Source organism: Schistocerca cancellata, chromosome 12 (genome assembly GCF_023864275.1).
Source record: "Schistocerca cancellata isolate TAMUIC-IGC-003103 chromosome 12, iqSchCanc2.1, whole genome shotgun sequence".
Lineage (NCBI taxonomy): Eukaryota > Metazoa > Arthropoda > Insecta > Orthoptera > Acrididae > Schistocerca > Schistocerca cancellata.
The window spans coordinates 48350638-48364767 of NC_064637.1; the positions used below are offsets into that span (position 1 = coordinate 48350638).

Below are 14130 nucleotides of genomic sequence, written 5' to 3' on the forward strand. Positions count from 1 at the left end.
CTATTAAGTCTGCTTTTATTTATGAGTATGTTGACACAACTGACAAGTGTGTCACCTGCTCTCTGAAGTCTACAGGCTGCCTGTGTTGAGGAAGCTGCCGGTACCGACTGCAGCCGTTACAGCAATACAGCTACTTCTGTCAGCATCGGACTTGTTTATTCGTACCAAAATACAAAAAAATTATTACAAACTTTGCAAATTGAGATGTTTTTTATGCTCACATAATTAGTTGTCTCACTGGAAACAGATTTCAAGCACAGGTTGAATTTAAAATGAAGATTGTTGTAAAAAAGTAATTTAGTCATATTCATTACTTATTATTTTTGTCCGTTGCTGGGCCAGGTCGGCACCGACAGCAGCTGCTGTGCAGGAGCTCGTAACTGAGGAACCCTCGAATGCTGCCTGCGTTTCAATATTGAGATGCAAGCAAAGCATTTCTTTGTGATCGAAGTCATGATCAGGACCCACAGGAAGGCAGGACAAGGTGTCCGCATTGGCATGTTTAGACATAATTGTAGTGATACAAGAACAGTACCTAGCTTTGTAGACGGTGTGCTGCTTTGTCAAGCAAGGAATGTGAGGGTTAAACAAGGAAACCAGCAGTTTATGGGCAGTAATAAGGTGAAACTTGGAGCCGTATAAAAAACATGAAATTTCTGTTAAGCATAGACTATGGCAAGAGCCTCTTTTTCCACCTCAGAGTAACATTGCTGGGCTGGAGTGAGAGATTGAAGTGGAAGCAATAGTTCGTTCAAAGCTGTCAACATGTCTGTGCACTATGACTGCACCGAGGCTATAGTGTGAGGCAAAACTCTGTCCAGAGAGAACATAGCTAAACAAGGGGCCAAGAATAGTTTGAATTTCAGCATCTGAAAAGAAAATTCGCAATCCGGACTCCAACAAAGTGGTACATTCTTGTGCAACAAGTTGTGCAATGGGTAGGTCACTGTTGCCATCCCGGCAGTAATTTATGGTAGAAGGTTATCTTCTGCAGGAGGGTCTGAAGCTCCTTTGTGGATGAGAGGGTGGGGCCTGGACGTAACAACAGAAATGTAGTCTGGCAGAGGGTGAAACCTTCTCATGAGATCTTTAACCCCAGATAAATAAACAATAGAGGGTTGAAAAAACTGAGATTTTGCGAGGTTTTACAGTAAACTTGCGGACGAGAGACGGAAAACTGCACAAATTTTTCAAGTGATTGGTCATGGAGGAGCACATGATTACAATATCATCCAGATAATGCAACCCAGGACAGGCATAGTCAATTGCTCTTAAAATTGCTGTACAACAATAGGGGTGCAAATATTGAGACCAAAAGAGGTATTCAAAATCAAAACTTGCCAAGACTCTTCACCTGTGGGAATCTGCAGACGTATTTCAGACACATAAAATTTAGAAAAGTACTGGCCACTTGATATTTTCCTGAGAGGCTACATATCCACGATTGACTGCATATTGCCGGTAGTACTGAAGTCGCCGCAGAGGCAGTGTGTCTCTGACAGCTTCTGAACTACAACCAGCAGAGATGACCGTACGCGTGCCATAACAGGTTGAATCACCCTAGAGACTGAAATCTGTCCAATTCTGCTTTCACTTGACCTCTCAGGGCGACAGGAATAGGACGCGCACATAAAAATGAGGCCGAGCTGTGGATTTCAAAGAAATATGAGCAAAAACAATTCATAGCACACCCTATACCTTCTGAAAACAAGTCTGACAACTCCTCACACAGTATTTCCAGTTGAGAATGTGGTGCCCGATCGGACACAAGGTAAACTGTGTTGGTGACAGAAAATCCAAATGCCTGAAATGCATCCCTCCAAAACAAGTTTTCGACACTGGCATCAGCAACCACCAAAAATATAATGGAACAAACCACTGATTTGCACAGGGCAGATGCCGTAAATTGTCCCAACAGCACACTCTTCTGTTTGTTATAATTGACCAGCTCCCACAGGACTGGTGTCAATGGCGGCAAGCCTAAACTGACATCAGTTTGAGAATTCCGTAACGTCACTGCGGCACCTGTAGACAGAGCACTTACACCCAAACTGCCAGATGTCACTCAGATCTGTACCAAATGTTGTATGTCTATAAAGTATCTACCAAAATTCCAATCTAGTGCATTGTGTGCACTGTTGTCCAGCAGAATGGATGTAAACGTTAATAAAAAGTAACACCAGAATTATCAGAGCACAGGAAAAGTGTGTCTTTGAAGATGTACATGTTGCTTCTGTGGGTGAGTTGGTAGAGCATTAGGTTGTTGTATCAAAGGTCCCGGATTCATATTCGAATGAAGAAAAATTTTTTTTTAACTGCTTATGCATGGAACTCTTCTTCTTCTTCTTCTTCTTCTTCTTCTTCTTCTCCCTCTTCCATTGGCACCACATCCCCGGATGGGACTTGGCCTCCTTGACAATTTTCCGCCATTTCTCTCTGGATTTCACCTCCAGTTATGTCAATCAACTCGTTCGGTGTCTTCTCCAACCTCATCACCCCATCTTAATCTCGGTCGCCCTCTTGCTCTTCTTGCTGCAGGTTCAATGCAGCAGGCTTTCTTGCAGGATCTCTCTCATCAAGTTGTATTACATGTCCAACCCATCTCAAACTACACATCTTTATAAACTTGACCACATCATCCTCCTTATAGCAGTCACAAAGCTCGGTATCCCTCGCCTCCGCCAACTCCCATTTTCATACACAGGTCCAAAGATTCTACTCAATATATTTCTTTTATGTGGTCTCAGTCTACTTTCACCCTGCTCTGTAACCGTCCATGTTTCTGAACCATACTTAAGTACTGGGTATATCAGCATGTTATAGAGCCAGCACTTGTCACTCGTGATAGAAGCTTGGGTTTAAAAAGTCACAGCATTCCAAAATAACACCAATTAAAAGCACTTATGCAGGCCATAATTTCAGTCGGTGCCGCCATTTGTTTCTATCGTTGCGCCCAGATAAGTGAAACATTCCACTTGTACGAAAGTCGTTCTATTAAGGGTTACTGTGTGCTGTAAATGTTGATTTGTACCATTATACAGAGTGGTCCCTTGATTGTGACCGGGCCAAATATCTCACAAAATAAGCATCATACGAAAAAACTACAAAAAGCGAAACTTGTCTAGCTTGAAGGGGAAACTAGATTGTGCTATGGTTGGCCCGCTAGATGGTGCTGCCATAGGTCAAATGGATATCAACTGCATTTTTTAAAAATAGGAACCCCATTTTTTTTTACATATTAGTGTATTATGTAAAGAAATATGAATGTTTTAGTTGGACATAGTTGCAAACGTATAAGTAAGTGGTATCATGCAACATTCCGCCAGTGCGTATGGTATTTGCTTTGTGATACATTACCCGTGTTAAAATGGACCGTTTACCAATTGTGGAAAAGATCGATATCGTGTTGATGTACGGCTATTGTGATCAAAATGCCCAACAGGTGTGTCCTATGTATGCTGCTCGGAATTCTGGATGACAACATCCAAGTGTCCGGGCCATTCGCCAGGTAGTTATGTTATTTAAGGAAACAGGAAGTGTTCAGCCACGTGTGAAACGTCAACCACGACCTGCAACAAATGATGATGCCCAAGTAGGTGTTTTAGCTGCTGTCGCGGCTAATCCGCACATCAGTAGCAGACAAATTGTGTGAGAATCAGGACTCTCAAAAACGTCAGTGTTGAGAATGCTACAGCAACATCGATTGCACCCGTACCATTTTTCTATGCACCAGGAATTGCATGGCGACAACTTTGAACGTCGTGTACAGTTCTGCCACGGGGCACAATAACAATTATGGGACGATGACAGATTTTTTTGCACACGTTCTATTTAGCAACGAAGTGTCATTCACCAACAGCGGTAACGCAAACCGGCATAATATGCACTGTTGGGCAATGGAAAATCCACGATGGCTGCGACAAGTGGAACATCAGCGACCTTGGTGGATAAATGTATGGTGCGGCATTATGGGGGGAAGGTTAATTGGCCCCCATTTTATCGATGGCAATCCAAATGGTGCAATGCATGCTGATTTCCTATGTAATATTGTACCGGTATTACTACAGAACGGCGATGTACTTCCAAATGGTGGATGTTGGACACATAGCTCACATGCGGTTGAAGCGGTATTGAGTAGCGTATTTCATGACAGGTGGATTGGTAGTCGAAGCACATTCACTGGATCTGACGTCCCCGGATTTCTTTCTGTGGGGAAAGTTGAAGGATATTTGCTATTGTGATCCACTGACAATGACTGACAACATGCGTCGTCGCATTGTCAATGCATGTGCAAACATTACGGGTGCAAACAGTACGGAAGGCGAACTACTCGCTGTTGAGAGGAATGTCGTTACACGTATTGCCAAATGCATTGAGGTTGACGGACATGATTTTGAACATTTATTGCATTAATGTGGTATTTACAGGTTATCGTGCTGTAACAGCATGCGTTCTCAGAAATAAGTTCACAAAGGTACATGTATCACATTGGAACAACCGAAATAAAATGTTCAAATGTGCCGACGTTCTGTATTTTAATTTAAAAAACCTACCTGTTACCAACTGTTTGTTTAAAATTGTGAGCCATATGTTTGTGACTATTACAGTGCCATCTATCAGAAAGTGAAAAAAGTGGTCCAACTAAAACATTCATATTTCTTTATGTACTACATGAATATGTAATAAAAAAATGAGGGTTCCTATTTAAAAAAATGCAGTTTATATCCATTTGACCTCTGGCAGCGCCATCTAGCGGGCCAACCATATCGTCATGGTTTCCCCCTTCAGGCTAGACAAGTTTCGTTCTTTGTAGTTTTTTTCGTTTGACACTTATTTTGAGAGATATTTGGCCCAGTCACAGTCAATGGACCACCCTGTATATGTAGTTTGTCCTCTCTTCATTAATTTTCTTGACCCATCTTCTCCTCCCTCAGTTTTTGAGCTGAGAAGACACTTTGTAGATCTCTAAATGTTCTTCTCATTCGGTCCAAATCATCTGCATATCCCATCAGTTGTACAGACTTATAGCAGATAGTACCTCTTTTCTGGATACCCGATCCTCGCAGCACTTTTTTCAAGTGCCAAATTGAAGAGTAGGCAGGAAAGCTCATCCCCTTATCTTAACCCAGTTTGTGTGGAAGACTGGGGTGATAGCATATACTGCACTCACACTGTACACAGGGGTGCCTTAGGGTGACCTCTGTCAAATGCACAAACTCCTCAGGCACTCAGAATTTCCGTATTGCCTCATAAAATTAGGCCCAATTTATTGTCATATGAAGATTTGAAAGCCATGAAAATATGGTCTTTTCTGCTATTTGCGAGAGAGTAAATGTCTGGTTCACAGTTGACTTTCCTGGTCTGAACCCACACTGATAACTTGCAATAATGTTTTCTGCTGTGGGTGAGAGTGTACTGCAAACAAGATATTTGACAATACTTCAAATGCAATATTTAGGAGTGTTATGCCTCTGTAGTTGCTGCATTTAAATATATCTCCTTTCTTGTGCATCAAACACACTCTGTACATTCCATTCATCTGGCAACTCTTCCCAGATACGGCACAAAAGCTTGTATACTCTGCCATTTAACTCAATTTATCCAGCTATCAATAGTCTTTATATTATGTTACTCGTCCCTGGTGCTTTGTTGTTCTTCAATTGGGCTCTTGCTTTGTCTACGTGTCCTAGAGAGAGAGAGAGAGAGAGAGAGAGAGAGAGAGAGAGAGAGAGAGAGAGGGGGGGGGGTGTCTATGGCCCCCTAATCTTCTTCAGGGTGGATTAGGATCTCTTCAATAGTGGGCTCTGGAGCATCCAACAGTTCACTAAAATATTATATCCTCTTGATCGCCAGTTAGTAATTCCCCATTTTTACTTTTACATATATTAATATGCAGCTTAAATGTTCTTCTTTCACCGTTAATTTTCTGATTGAATTTTCTGACATCATTTGATTTTTCAGTTGTCTCAAATTCTTCAGTCTGCTTTCTTCCCTCTTGCTTTTCTTCTTCCAAAGCAGTTTCTTCTCTTCTTTCCTTTTATCTTGATAATTTCTTACCACTAAATGTGTAAACAATTTGACGCGTTTTCCTATCAGCCAAGTTTTTTTCATGTCTTATTCTTTTATAATCTTCATCAAACCAGGAATTCCATGGTCGTTTTCCTTCTTTCCCTAGCACTTCTTCTGCTGCCTTAATGACTGTGTCCCTGCAAGCACTCTATTCCTGATCCAGACTATCACTTACACTAGGTGTGTATAGTGCAAGATTCTAAACATCCTTCTCAGAGTATGTATCAGCAAGCTCTTCATTATTTAGCTTTGATACCACACACTTTCTTTGAGATGTTCCTTTCACTTTCCTTGTATTAGATATTAGAGCTCTTAGTTTTGCAGTTACGAGGTAGTTGTCAGATTCCACATTAAGCCTCTATAGATATGTATGCCTGCCGTCAATAATTATGTGATTATGTTGGCTGAAGATATGCTGATCTGGGCTAACCATGTTGCTGTAGGGGTCCTTTTTTTGTGGGAACATTATGCTGCCTACGGCCATGTTACGTGATAGTGCAAACTGAACAACTGTGTCCATTACCATTTGTTTATTCATGGAGGCTATGCTTACCTATTGCTGGATGGTAGCGATCTTCTTTCCCAATCTGTACATTGAGGTCTCCAATAATTATTTTAACATCACGCGCTGGACGTTCGTCATAGGCCCTGCCGAGGCTCTCATGGAAGGTGTCTTTATCCTGGTCATCGGCTGCTTTTGTTGGTGCATGTACATTGATAAATGAATAGTTAGCGAATCGGGTCTTAAGTCTCATTTGTGATGTTTTAGATGTTATTCTAGTTAATCCACCCACTATAAGTTTAAATTCTTGTCTTTCTATGAACTCTGTACCAAATTCATGGTTGCTCTCTGGACTGTGGAACTATTATGTGGTAGATCATTTTAATGACGTAAAAAGACTTCCTGGAGTTTGTAGAAATGTTTTTTTGGCAGTCTGCTTTCACTTTACTTCTTTGAAAGTAGTAAATATGTATAGAATACATTTGTAGTTTTACAGAACGTACAATCAGAACAGAAAAATAAAGAAAGAATTGCATCACATGTGCGGAAGTAGTAGTAGTAGTAGTAGTAGTAGTAGTAGTAGTAGTAGTAGTAAAGAAAACAATAAGATTAATAATGCATATATAAAGCTCAAAAATCAATGCAAATAAGACCCCCCCCCAAACACACACACACACACACACACACACACACACACACACACACACACACACACGTGTTATTCATTCATTCATTCATTCATTCATTCATTGCCCATCCATCCTGTAGATTGCAGAATGAAAACTTGTGTCCAAAACAGAACTGTGTTGAAGTTTCAGAGGGTCTGGGTTCATCGAGTTTAGCCATTATCCACTTGTGATGGTGAGAACTGCACACTGAAGACCCAAAGAAACAGGTACACCTGCTTAATATTGTGTAGGGCCCCCACGAGCATGCAGAAGTACCACAACACAATGTGACATGGACCCAACTAATGTCTTAAAAAGTGCTGGAGGGAATTAACACCATAGCTATCCATAAATCCGTGAGAGTATGAGGGGCTGGAGATCTCTTCTGAGTAGCATGTTGCATGCATCCCAGATATGCTCAATAATGTTCATGTCAGGGTAGTTTGGTGGCCAGCGGAAGTGTTTAAAGTCAGAAGACTGTTCCTGCAGCCACTCTGTAGCAATTCTGGACATGGGGGGTGTCACATTGTCCTGTTGGAAAAGCCTAATGCACAATGGACATGAATGGATGCAGGTAATCAAAGAGAATACGTAAGTACGTGTTTCAGTCATATCGAGATGTATCGGGGGTCCCATATTGCTTCAACTGCACACACCCCACACCTTTACAGAACCTCCACCTGCTTGAACAGTCCCCTGCTGACACACAGGATCCATGGATTCATGAGGTTGTCTCCATACCTGTACACGTCCACCTCGATACAATTTGATACGAGACTTGTCTGACCAGGTGACATGTTTCCAGTTATCAACAGTCCAATGTCAGTGTTGACAGGACCAGATGGGGCGTAAAGGTTTGTCACACAGTCAACAAGGGTACACAAGTGGCCTTTGGCTCCGAAAGCCTATATTGCTGATATTTCGTTGACTGGTACGCACACTGACGCTGAACCCTGTGGCGGACACTTAAGTGTGATGTGTGATGTGCAGAGTAGCCACTTAGTAGATGTAGATGTAGTCAGATTCAGTCTGATTCAGCCTCGCCTTTGCACATCTGCTAAGTGGTAGGTTAACACACTCGGCTATCTGCACAGGTATGTGGCATTTGAGCAGCTAAATGAGGCAGATATAGGCAGTGGAGGGAATACAAGGTGATTGAGGAACATGTTACAGCAAACACTGAGGTTCTCAAATCTGGTGGTCGGTCGTTCGAGCATATTAAATGAGGCAGATATAGGCAGTGGAGGGAATACAAGGTGATTGAGGAACATGTTACAGCAAACACTGAGGTTCTCAAATCTGGTGGTCGGTCGTTCGAGCATATTCCACTATATTAATGCTTTGACTATCTGAAAAATGAGACCTTTTCATCAGGAAGATAATGAATGGAGAGCAGAAACAGAAAAATTGGATAAATATTTCCCAAAAGGTAACTGAAAGAAAGGCTAAGGTCCCAATTTTGAGTCTCTATCTGCCACACAGTTTTAATCCTCCAGGAAGTTTCAAAGTGATATGAATTAGTTTAATTTAAGTGTAGTTTTGTAAGTAAGTTGTCTATTTCTGGCAAGTAACGTGTCTGGAGTGCAGTGGATTTTAAAATGTGACATGTAGCGTGCAGGGTGTATACGACCCGGGACAACCGGGAGATCCGGGGAAAAACCCGAGAATTTTTCCATCCGGGAGAAAACTAGGAAAAACCTCGGAATTGTTTAGAAATCCGGGAATTTTTCATTGTTTTAGTTTTCTGTTAAATTTTTGTGATTTTGACTGGTGAGAACCAATACTTTAACAAAGGATATTACTGTATGCGCTGCTGCAGAATAATACTGCAGCACCAAAACATGAATGAGAGAAAAAAGAAAACGAAAATAAAACATAAGTTGCAAAGGAAATGTACTGTATACAACAACAAAACAGTGCTCATACAAGCATCTGCCAACAGCAAAGTGTGTCAAAAGCTTTAGGAAGACTATGCAATGCTTCGTAACAACAAACTGCCTCCGATGAGTGTGATGTGACAACTGTTTGAATTAGATTAGTTTGAACTGTTGCGGCCGGGCTCTTGAGCGTGTGTACTTGAGTCGCATATGAGTAGTACCTTCTCCCACTTCTAGTTATAGAAGTGTGGCTGGGCGCCACTACTTAATATTGCCTCAGTTTGGAAATGTAGTAAATATGGGGCTGATGCACAGAGCAGTCTGAGTTGAGGTGGGGAGCATCCACGTGACCTGTGTTTACGTACAGTGATTTTGTTGTTTTCTCTTAATTTATTGCTCTCTCATTAAATGATAAGAAATGGGATTTTTGTAGCCGGGAGCTATCAGATGAATTAAAATACGTTCTCATAATTACGGAAGGCTAAAATATGTTATTGGTTTCAGATTTTATTTACGTCTTTCTGACAGAACAGTGAAGTTATTTTTGCCAGTTTGGTAAAGAGATTTGGCTTAAAGTTAATCTTTTCTGCTGATGCAGTCTATTTATTTGAAACCCTCAGACTTCAAGAAGAATATAATAATTCCAATCCCGAAGAAAGCAGGTGTTGACAGATGTGAAAATTACCGAACTATCAGTTTAATAAGCCACAGCTGCAAAATACTAACACGAATTCTTTACAGACGAATGGAAAAACTAGAAGAAGCCGACCTCGGGGAAGATCAGTTTGGATTCCGTAGAAATACTGGAACACGTGAGGCAATACTGACCTTACGACTTATCTTAGAAGAAAGATTAAGGAAAGGCAAACCTATGTTTCTAGCATTTGTAGACTTGGAGAAAGCTTTTGACAATGTTGACTGGAATACTCTCTTTCAAATTCTAAAGGTGGCAGGGGTAAAATACAGGAAGCAAAAGGCTATTTACAATTTGTACAGATACCAGATGGCAGTTATAAGAGTCGAGGGGTATGAAAGGGAGGCAGTGGTTGTGAAGGGAGTGAGACATGGTTGTAGCCTCTCCCCGATGTTATTTTGCTGAAACAGCAACTGAACGGAATGGACAGTGTCTTGAAGGGAGGATATAAGATGAACATCAACAAAAGCAAAACGAGGATAATGGAATGTAGTCGAATTAAGTCGGGTGATGCTGAGGGAATTAGATTAGGAAATGAGACACTTAAAGTAGTAAAGGAGTTTTGCTATTTGTGGAGCAAAATAACTGATGATGGTCGAAGTAGAGAGGATATAAAATGTAGACTGGCAATGGCAAGGAAAGCGTTTCTGAAGAAGAGAAATTTGTTAACATCGAGTATAGATTTAAGTGTCGGGAAGTCATTTCTGAAAGTATTTGTATGGAGTGTAGCCATGTATGGAAGTGAAACATGGACGGTAAATAGTTTGGACAAGAAGAGAATAGAAGCTTCGAAATGTGGTGCTACAGAAGAATGCTGAAGATTAGATGGGTAGATCACACAACTAATGAGGAAGTATTGAATAGGATTGCGGAGAAGAGAAGTTTGTGCCACACCTTGACCAGAAGAAGGGATCGGTTGGTAGGACATGTTGTGAGGCATCAAGGGATCACCAATTTAGTATTGGAGGGCAGCGTGGAGGGTAAAAATCGCAGGGGGAGACAGAGATGAATACACTAAGCAGATTCAGAAGGATGTAGGTTGCAGTAGGTACTGGGAGATGAAGAAGCTTGCACAGGATAGAGTAGCATGGAGAGCTGCATCAAACCAGTCTCAGGACTGAAGACCACAATAACGACAGCTATTGGTTAGTTTCAATTGTTCGCTGCATTTCAAGTGAACGTGTGGCATTATGCCATAATAAAGAACCAAACATGAGATAATACATTACTGGTACTCCAAGAAAATTTACATACAAATGTGCATTTTAAGTCGAATTATGTGTTTTAGTATGGTTCACGAAATTCCGATTCTCTTGAAGTATCATCTGATGTCTTGTTTCTTTTATGACATAATGTAAGATCTTTTAATCTTTTACACATAACAACATAAGGGCTTCCTGCATCATCGTAGCTGCAAAGCGCGGTGATGCCTGTTATCTGGCGTTCACTTGCAACTGCTGAAATGAAGCTATTTCTAACAGGTCACAGGAAAATATTGCGAATGGTGGTTTGAAAAGTGTTACATTCAAAGCAGATTTCCTTTTACGCAAGATGGACTATATACGAAAATGTTTGAGTTTCTTAAATCACTAAACTTTTGACTCTCATTTAAAAATCACTCTTCGAGGATGACCATTTAGAATAATTTCAAGCCCAAAACATCAGATATTTACGTTGTTTTACTGGCACATTTGTGTAATGTATCTTAAAGTGTAACATGTGCAAAAAAGATCAACATTATATGTGGAAGCTTAGCTTCTCTTCCAGCTTATTAATCTTTGAGGCCAATATTGTATGTTAAAGCTGTGTATATTAATTTAAACCATTAACTTTTCTTTTTCGTGTGTTCTCGCTACTTAAGAGCAATCTTGCTATTGGCTGACTACGTCACGTGTCCTATGCTGCCATCAGCTGGCGAGATCACGTGACAGGAGCTATGACTGTCTTACAAAAGCTCATCGCAATCTCGATTTCAATGTTTCGGAAAGTAACATGCGGTGTTTGGTGGAATTCAAATTTATACCTTCGTAATACAAAAATATGCAGAGTACATGTTGATGCACATCAAAGGTCTTTGAAAACGTGTTTTCCCCGCTGTAGGTTTCATTTTCTATAGTGCCGGGAAATTCTAATCCCGCATATAAAACCATAGGACTGGTGAGTTTTTCAGTGCCAAGGAAGAGTATACTGTCACTTAACACGGAGAAAGTGTACTTTTAACTGGGAAATCTGGGAATTTTTTTTCCTTGTCCACGTAAATACAGTAAATAACAGTTTTAGATTGTCTGGATTTTGCTCTGCTATCTGTTCAATGTCAGGTTCTCGTTAACCCGGATACTCTGGAGCTGCCTGTACCGCTGCCGGTTTAAAATGGTCCTTTCCCCTCGAGTGTCCCGTATTTTAATTTTTGTTCACGGGTGTGGCAGGTGCTGGACTTGAGGCAGACACCAGTGGGGGATCCGGAGGTGATGTGCTTCAGCCAGCTGCAGCGGCTGGAGGAGCTCTTGCTGGAGCGGCCGGGCGCCGTCGCGTCCGCCGTCGCCGACAGCTCGGACTCGTCGGACGGCAGCGACGCCGAGCTGCTGCCCTGCACCGCGGGCGCTTCCGCGGCCGGGCGGTGGCCCGTGCCGCGCTGCCGCTGCGGCGAGGCGCCGCCCGAGTGGGGCGGCGGCAGCGGGGGCGGGCGGCCCTGCTACGGAGGCGCCAACTGCGGCTGCTGGGGCACCGGGGGGCGCTGCAGCCCGCCGCCCGACGACGTGGACCACCACCAGCACGCCCACAGCAGCTGGCACCACGAGGTCGGGCACACGGTAACGCCGTAGTCGTGTCGTCTCGCGGTTCCCCTGCTCTCTCTCTAGTGGGTTGCCTTTTCTACGATTACCTCTCGGTCAGATCCGCGGTGACTTAAGAGTGAGTGGGGGAGAGGAGAATGCTGTTCGGTGGAGCAAGCAGGGATTAGATGGAGGATGACAGAGTGCCACCAGGTGTAGTATCTGTGCTTTGGGGTAGGGAGGAGGTGAGGTGAGGTGAGGTGGGGTGGTAAACGGGAACTGGAAAAGGAGAGGAGCAGTGAATGGGAGGGAGGAGGGAGGGTGTGTGTGGTGTGACGATGAGGGGATGTGCCACATTCTGCCAACATCCCCCCCCTCCCTCCCCTCTTGTGTTTACTTGCTTGCTTACACGCGTGTGTGCGTGCGTTCGTGTGTTCTGGTAGCTGTCAGCCATGTAATTTCGCTCTGTTGTGGTGATAGGTTGTGAAAGACCATCCTCATGAGCATACTTACCGTGCCAAGTATATCTAATTTTTCTTTTACCTTCACTTCATCTCTAATTTTTACATCTCAAGCGGAGCTGCTAGAGACTGAATTGGCTGTCTTTAGCTGCCGGGTTTATCCATATGAAGTGGTCCAGTGATGGTTGCTTGACCAATTTTAAATATTTTAATTTTTTATATGTGGTTGCCCTATATTTGAGAAGTTCAAACCAGTTTTTTAAAATAATTTATCTGGCACCTTTACTGGATGGCGGCCATTTTTATTTGTAGGCGCGCGACGATTTTTCGGCCTGGAGACATTAGCGAAAATTTGAATATCTCTGCCCTGGGTTAAGTTAAAACATTGCAATTGACATGATTGTTTTTAGAAAAGTGCCCTCTACAACATTGTCTATGACACAAAATGCCCTAAATTCAAAAATAACCAGTCAAAGTTACCTCCAAAATTTGGTATCCAAATTTTCATAAATCCACTTTTTAGGCCCAAAAATAACAGACAAGGAGTGATTTATGAGAGTCTTATGTTTTTCCTATAGTTAGATATCATACACTACTTGCCTCATATAGAGCAAAAACACTTGCAAATGTTTCCTTAAATTTTTATGAATTTTTGAAATTTGAAAATTTTCATTTTTTGTAAAGTTTGAAGTTAGTTATCTCAAGTGAGACTAAATATAAAAATATGATTTTTGCACATTTTGTACACCTATATGATAGGAACGTACTGTAAAAATTTCAACATTGATATCTGACTGAACACTTCATCATAATCAAATTTCCTTCCTCAAAAATCTTTCTTCATTTAGGAGAAAAGGTAGTAGGCACTTGGAAGCTAGATCCGGACTATAGGGTGGGGGCAGGGAGAAGGGGTCAATCTCCTAAAAGCCACATTCCTTTACTGTGGCCTTGGCAGTTGCGTACAGGTGCACTGGTGATTGTCATGGAGAAAACAAACACCACGTGAAACCTTCCTCACCTCTTTAGTCTGATGGAGTTGCACAATTCGTGCAGAAGTGAAGCATTGTATTGTGCTCAGTATTCTTTTC

The 14130-nt window shown here is 42.0% G+C and overlaps 1 protein-coding gene and 1 long non-coding RNA gene across 5 annotated transcripts in view; both read left to right on the plus strand.

Moving 5' to 3' along the window:
* The window catches only part of LOC126109441 (uncharacterized), a gene marked incomplete at its 3' end in the record, with an annotated part of 43273 nt that extends 30824 nt beyond the window's left edge, over window positions 1-12449 (plus strand). Inside the window, exon 6 of the mRNA XM_049914472.1 lies at window positions 12237-12449. Coding sequence (XP_049770429.1) covers window positions 12237-12449 — 213 coding nt within the window. The remainder of the gene's footprint in view (window positions 1-12236) is intronic.
* A 22-nt stretch (window positions 12450-12471) lies between these two features.
* Window positions 12472-14130, plus strand: part of LOC126109658 (uncharacterized) — a 41029-nt gene continuing 39370 nt past the window's right edge. The window contains exon 1 of one of the 4 annotated variants that reach the window (XR_007523707.1): window positions 12472-12608. This is a non-coding gene — a long non-coding RNA (uncharacterized LOC126109658). Of the gene's footprint in view, window positions 12621-14130 lie in introns of all 4 variants that reach the window. The other 3 variants (XR_007523706.1, XR_007523705.1, XR_007523708.1) reach the window with 3 other exon arrangements.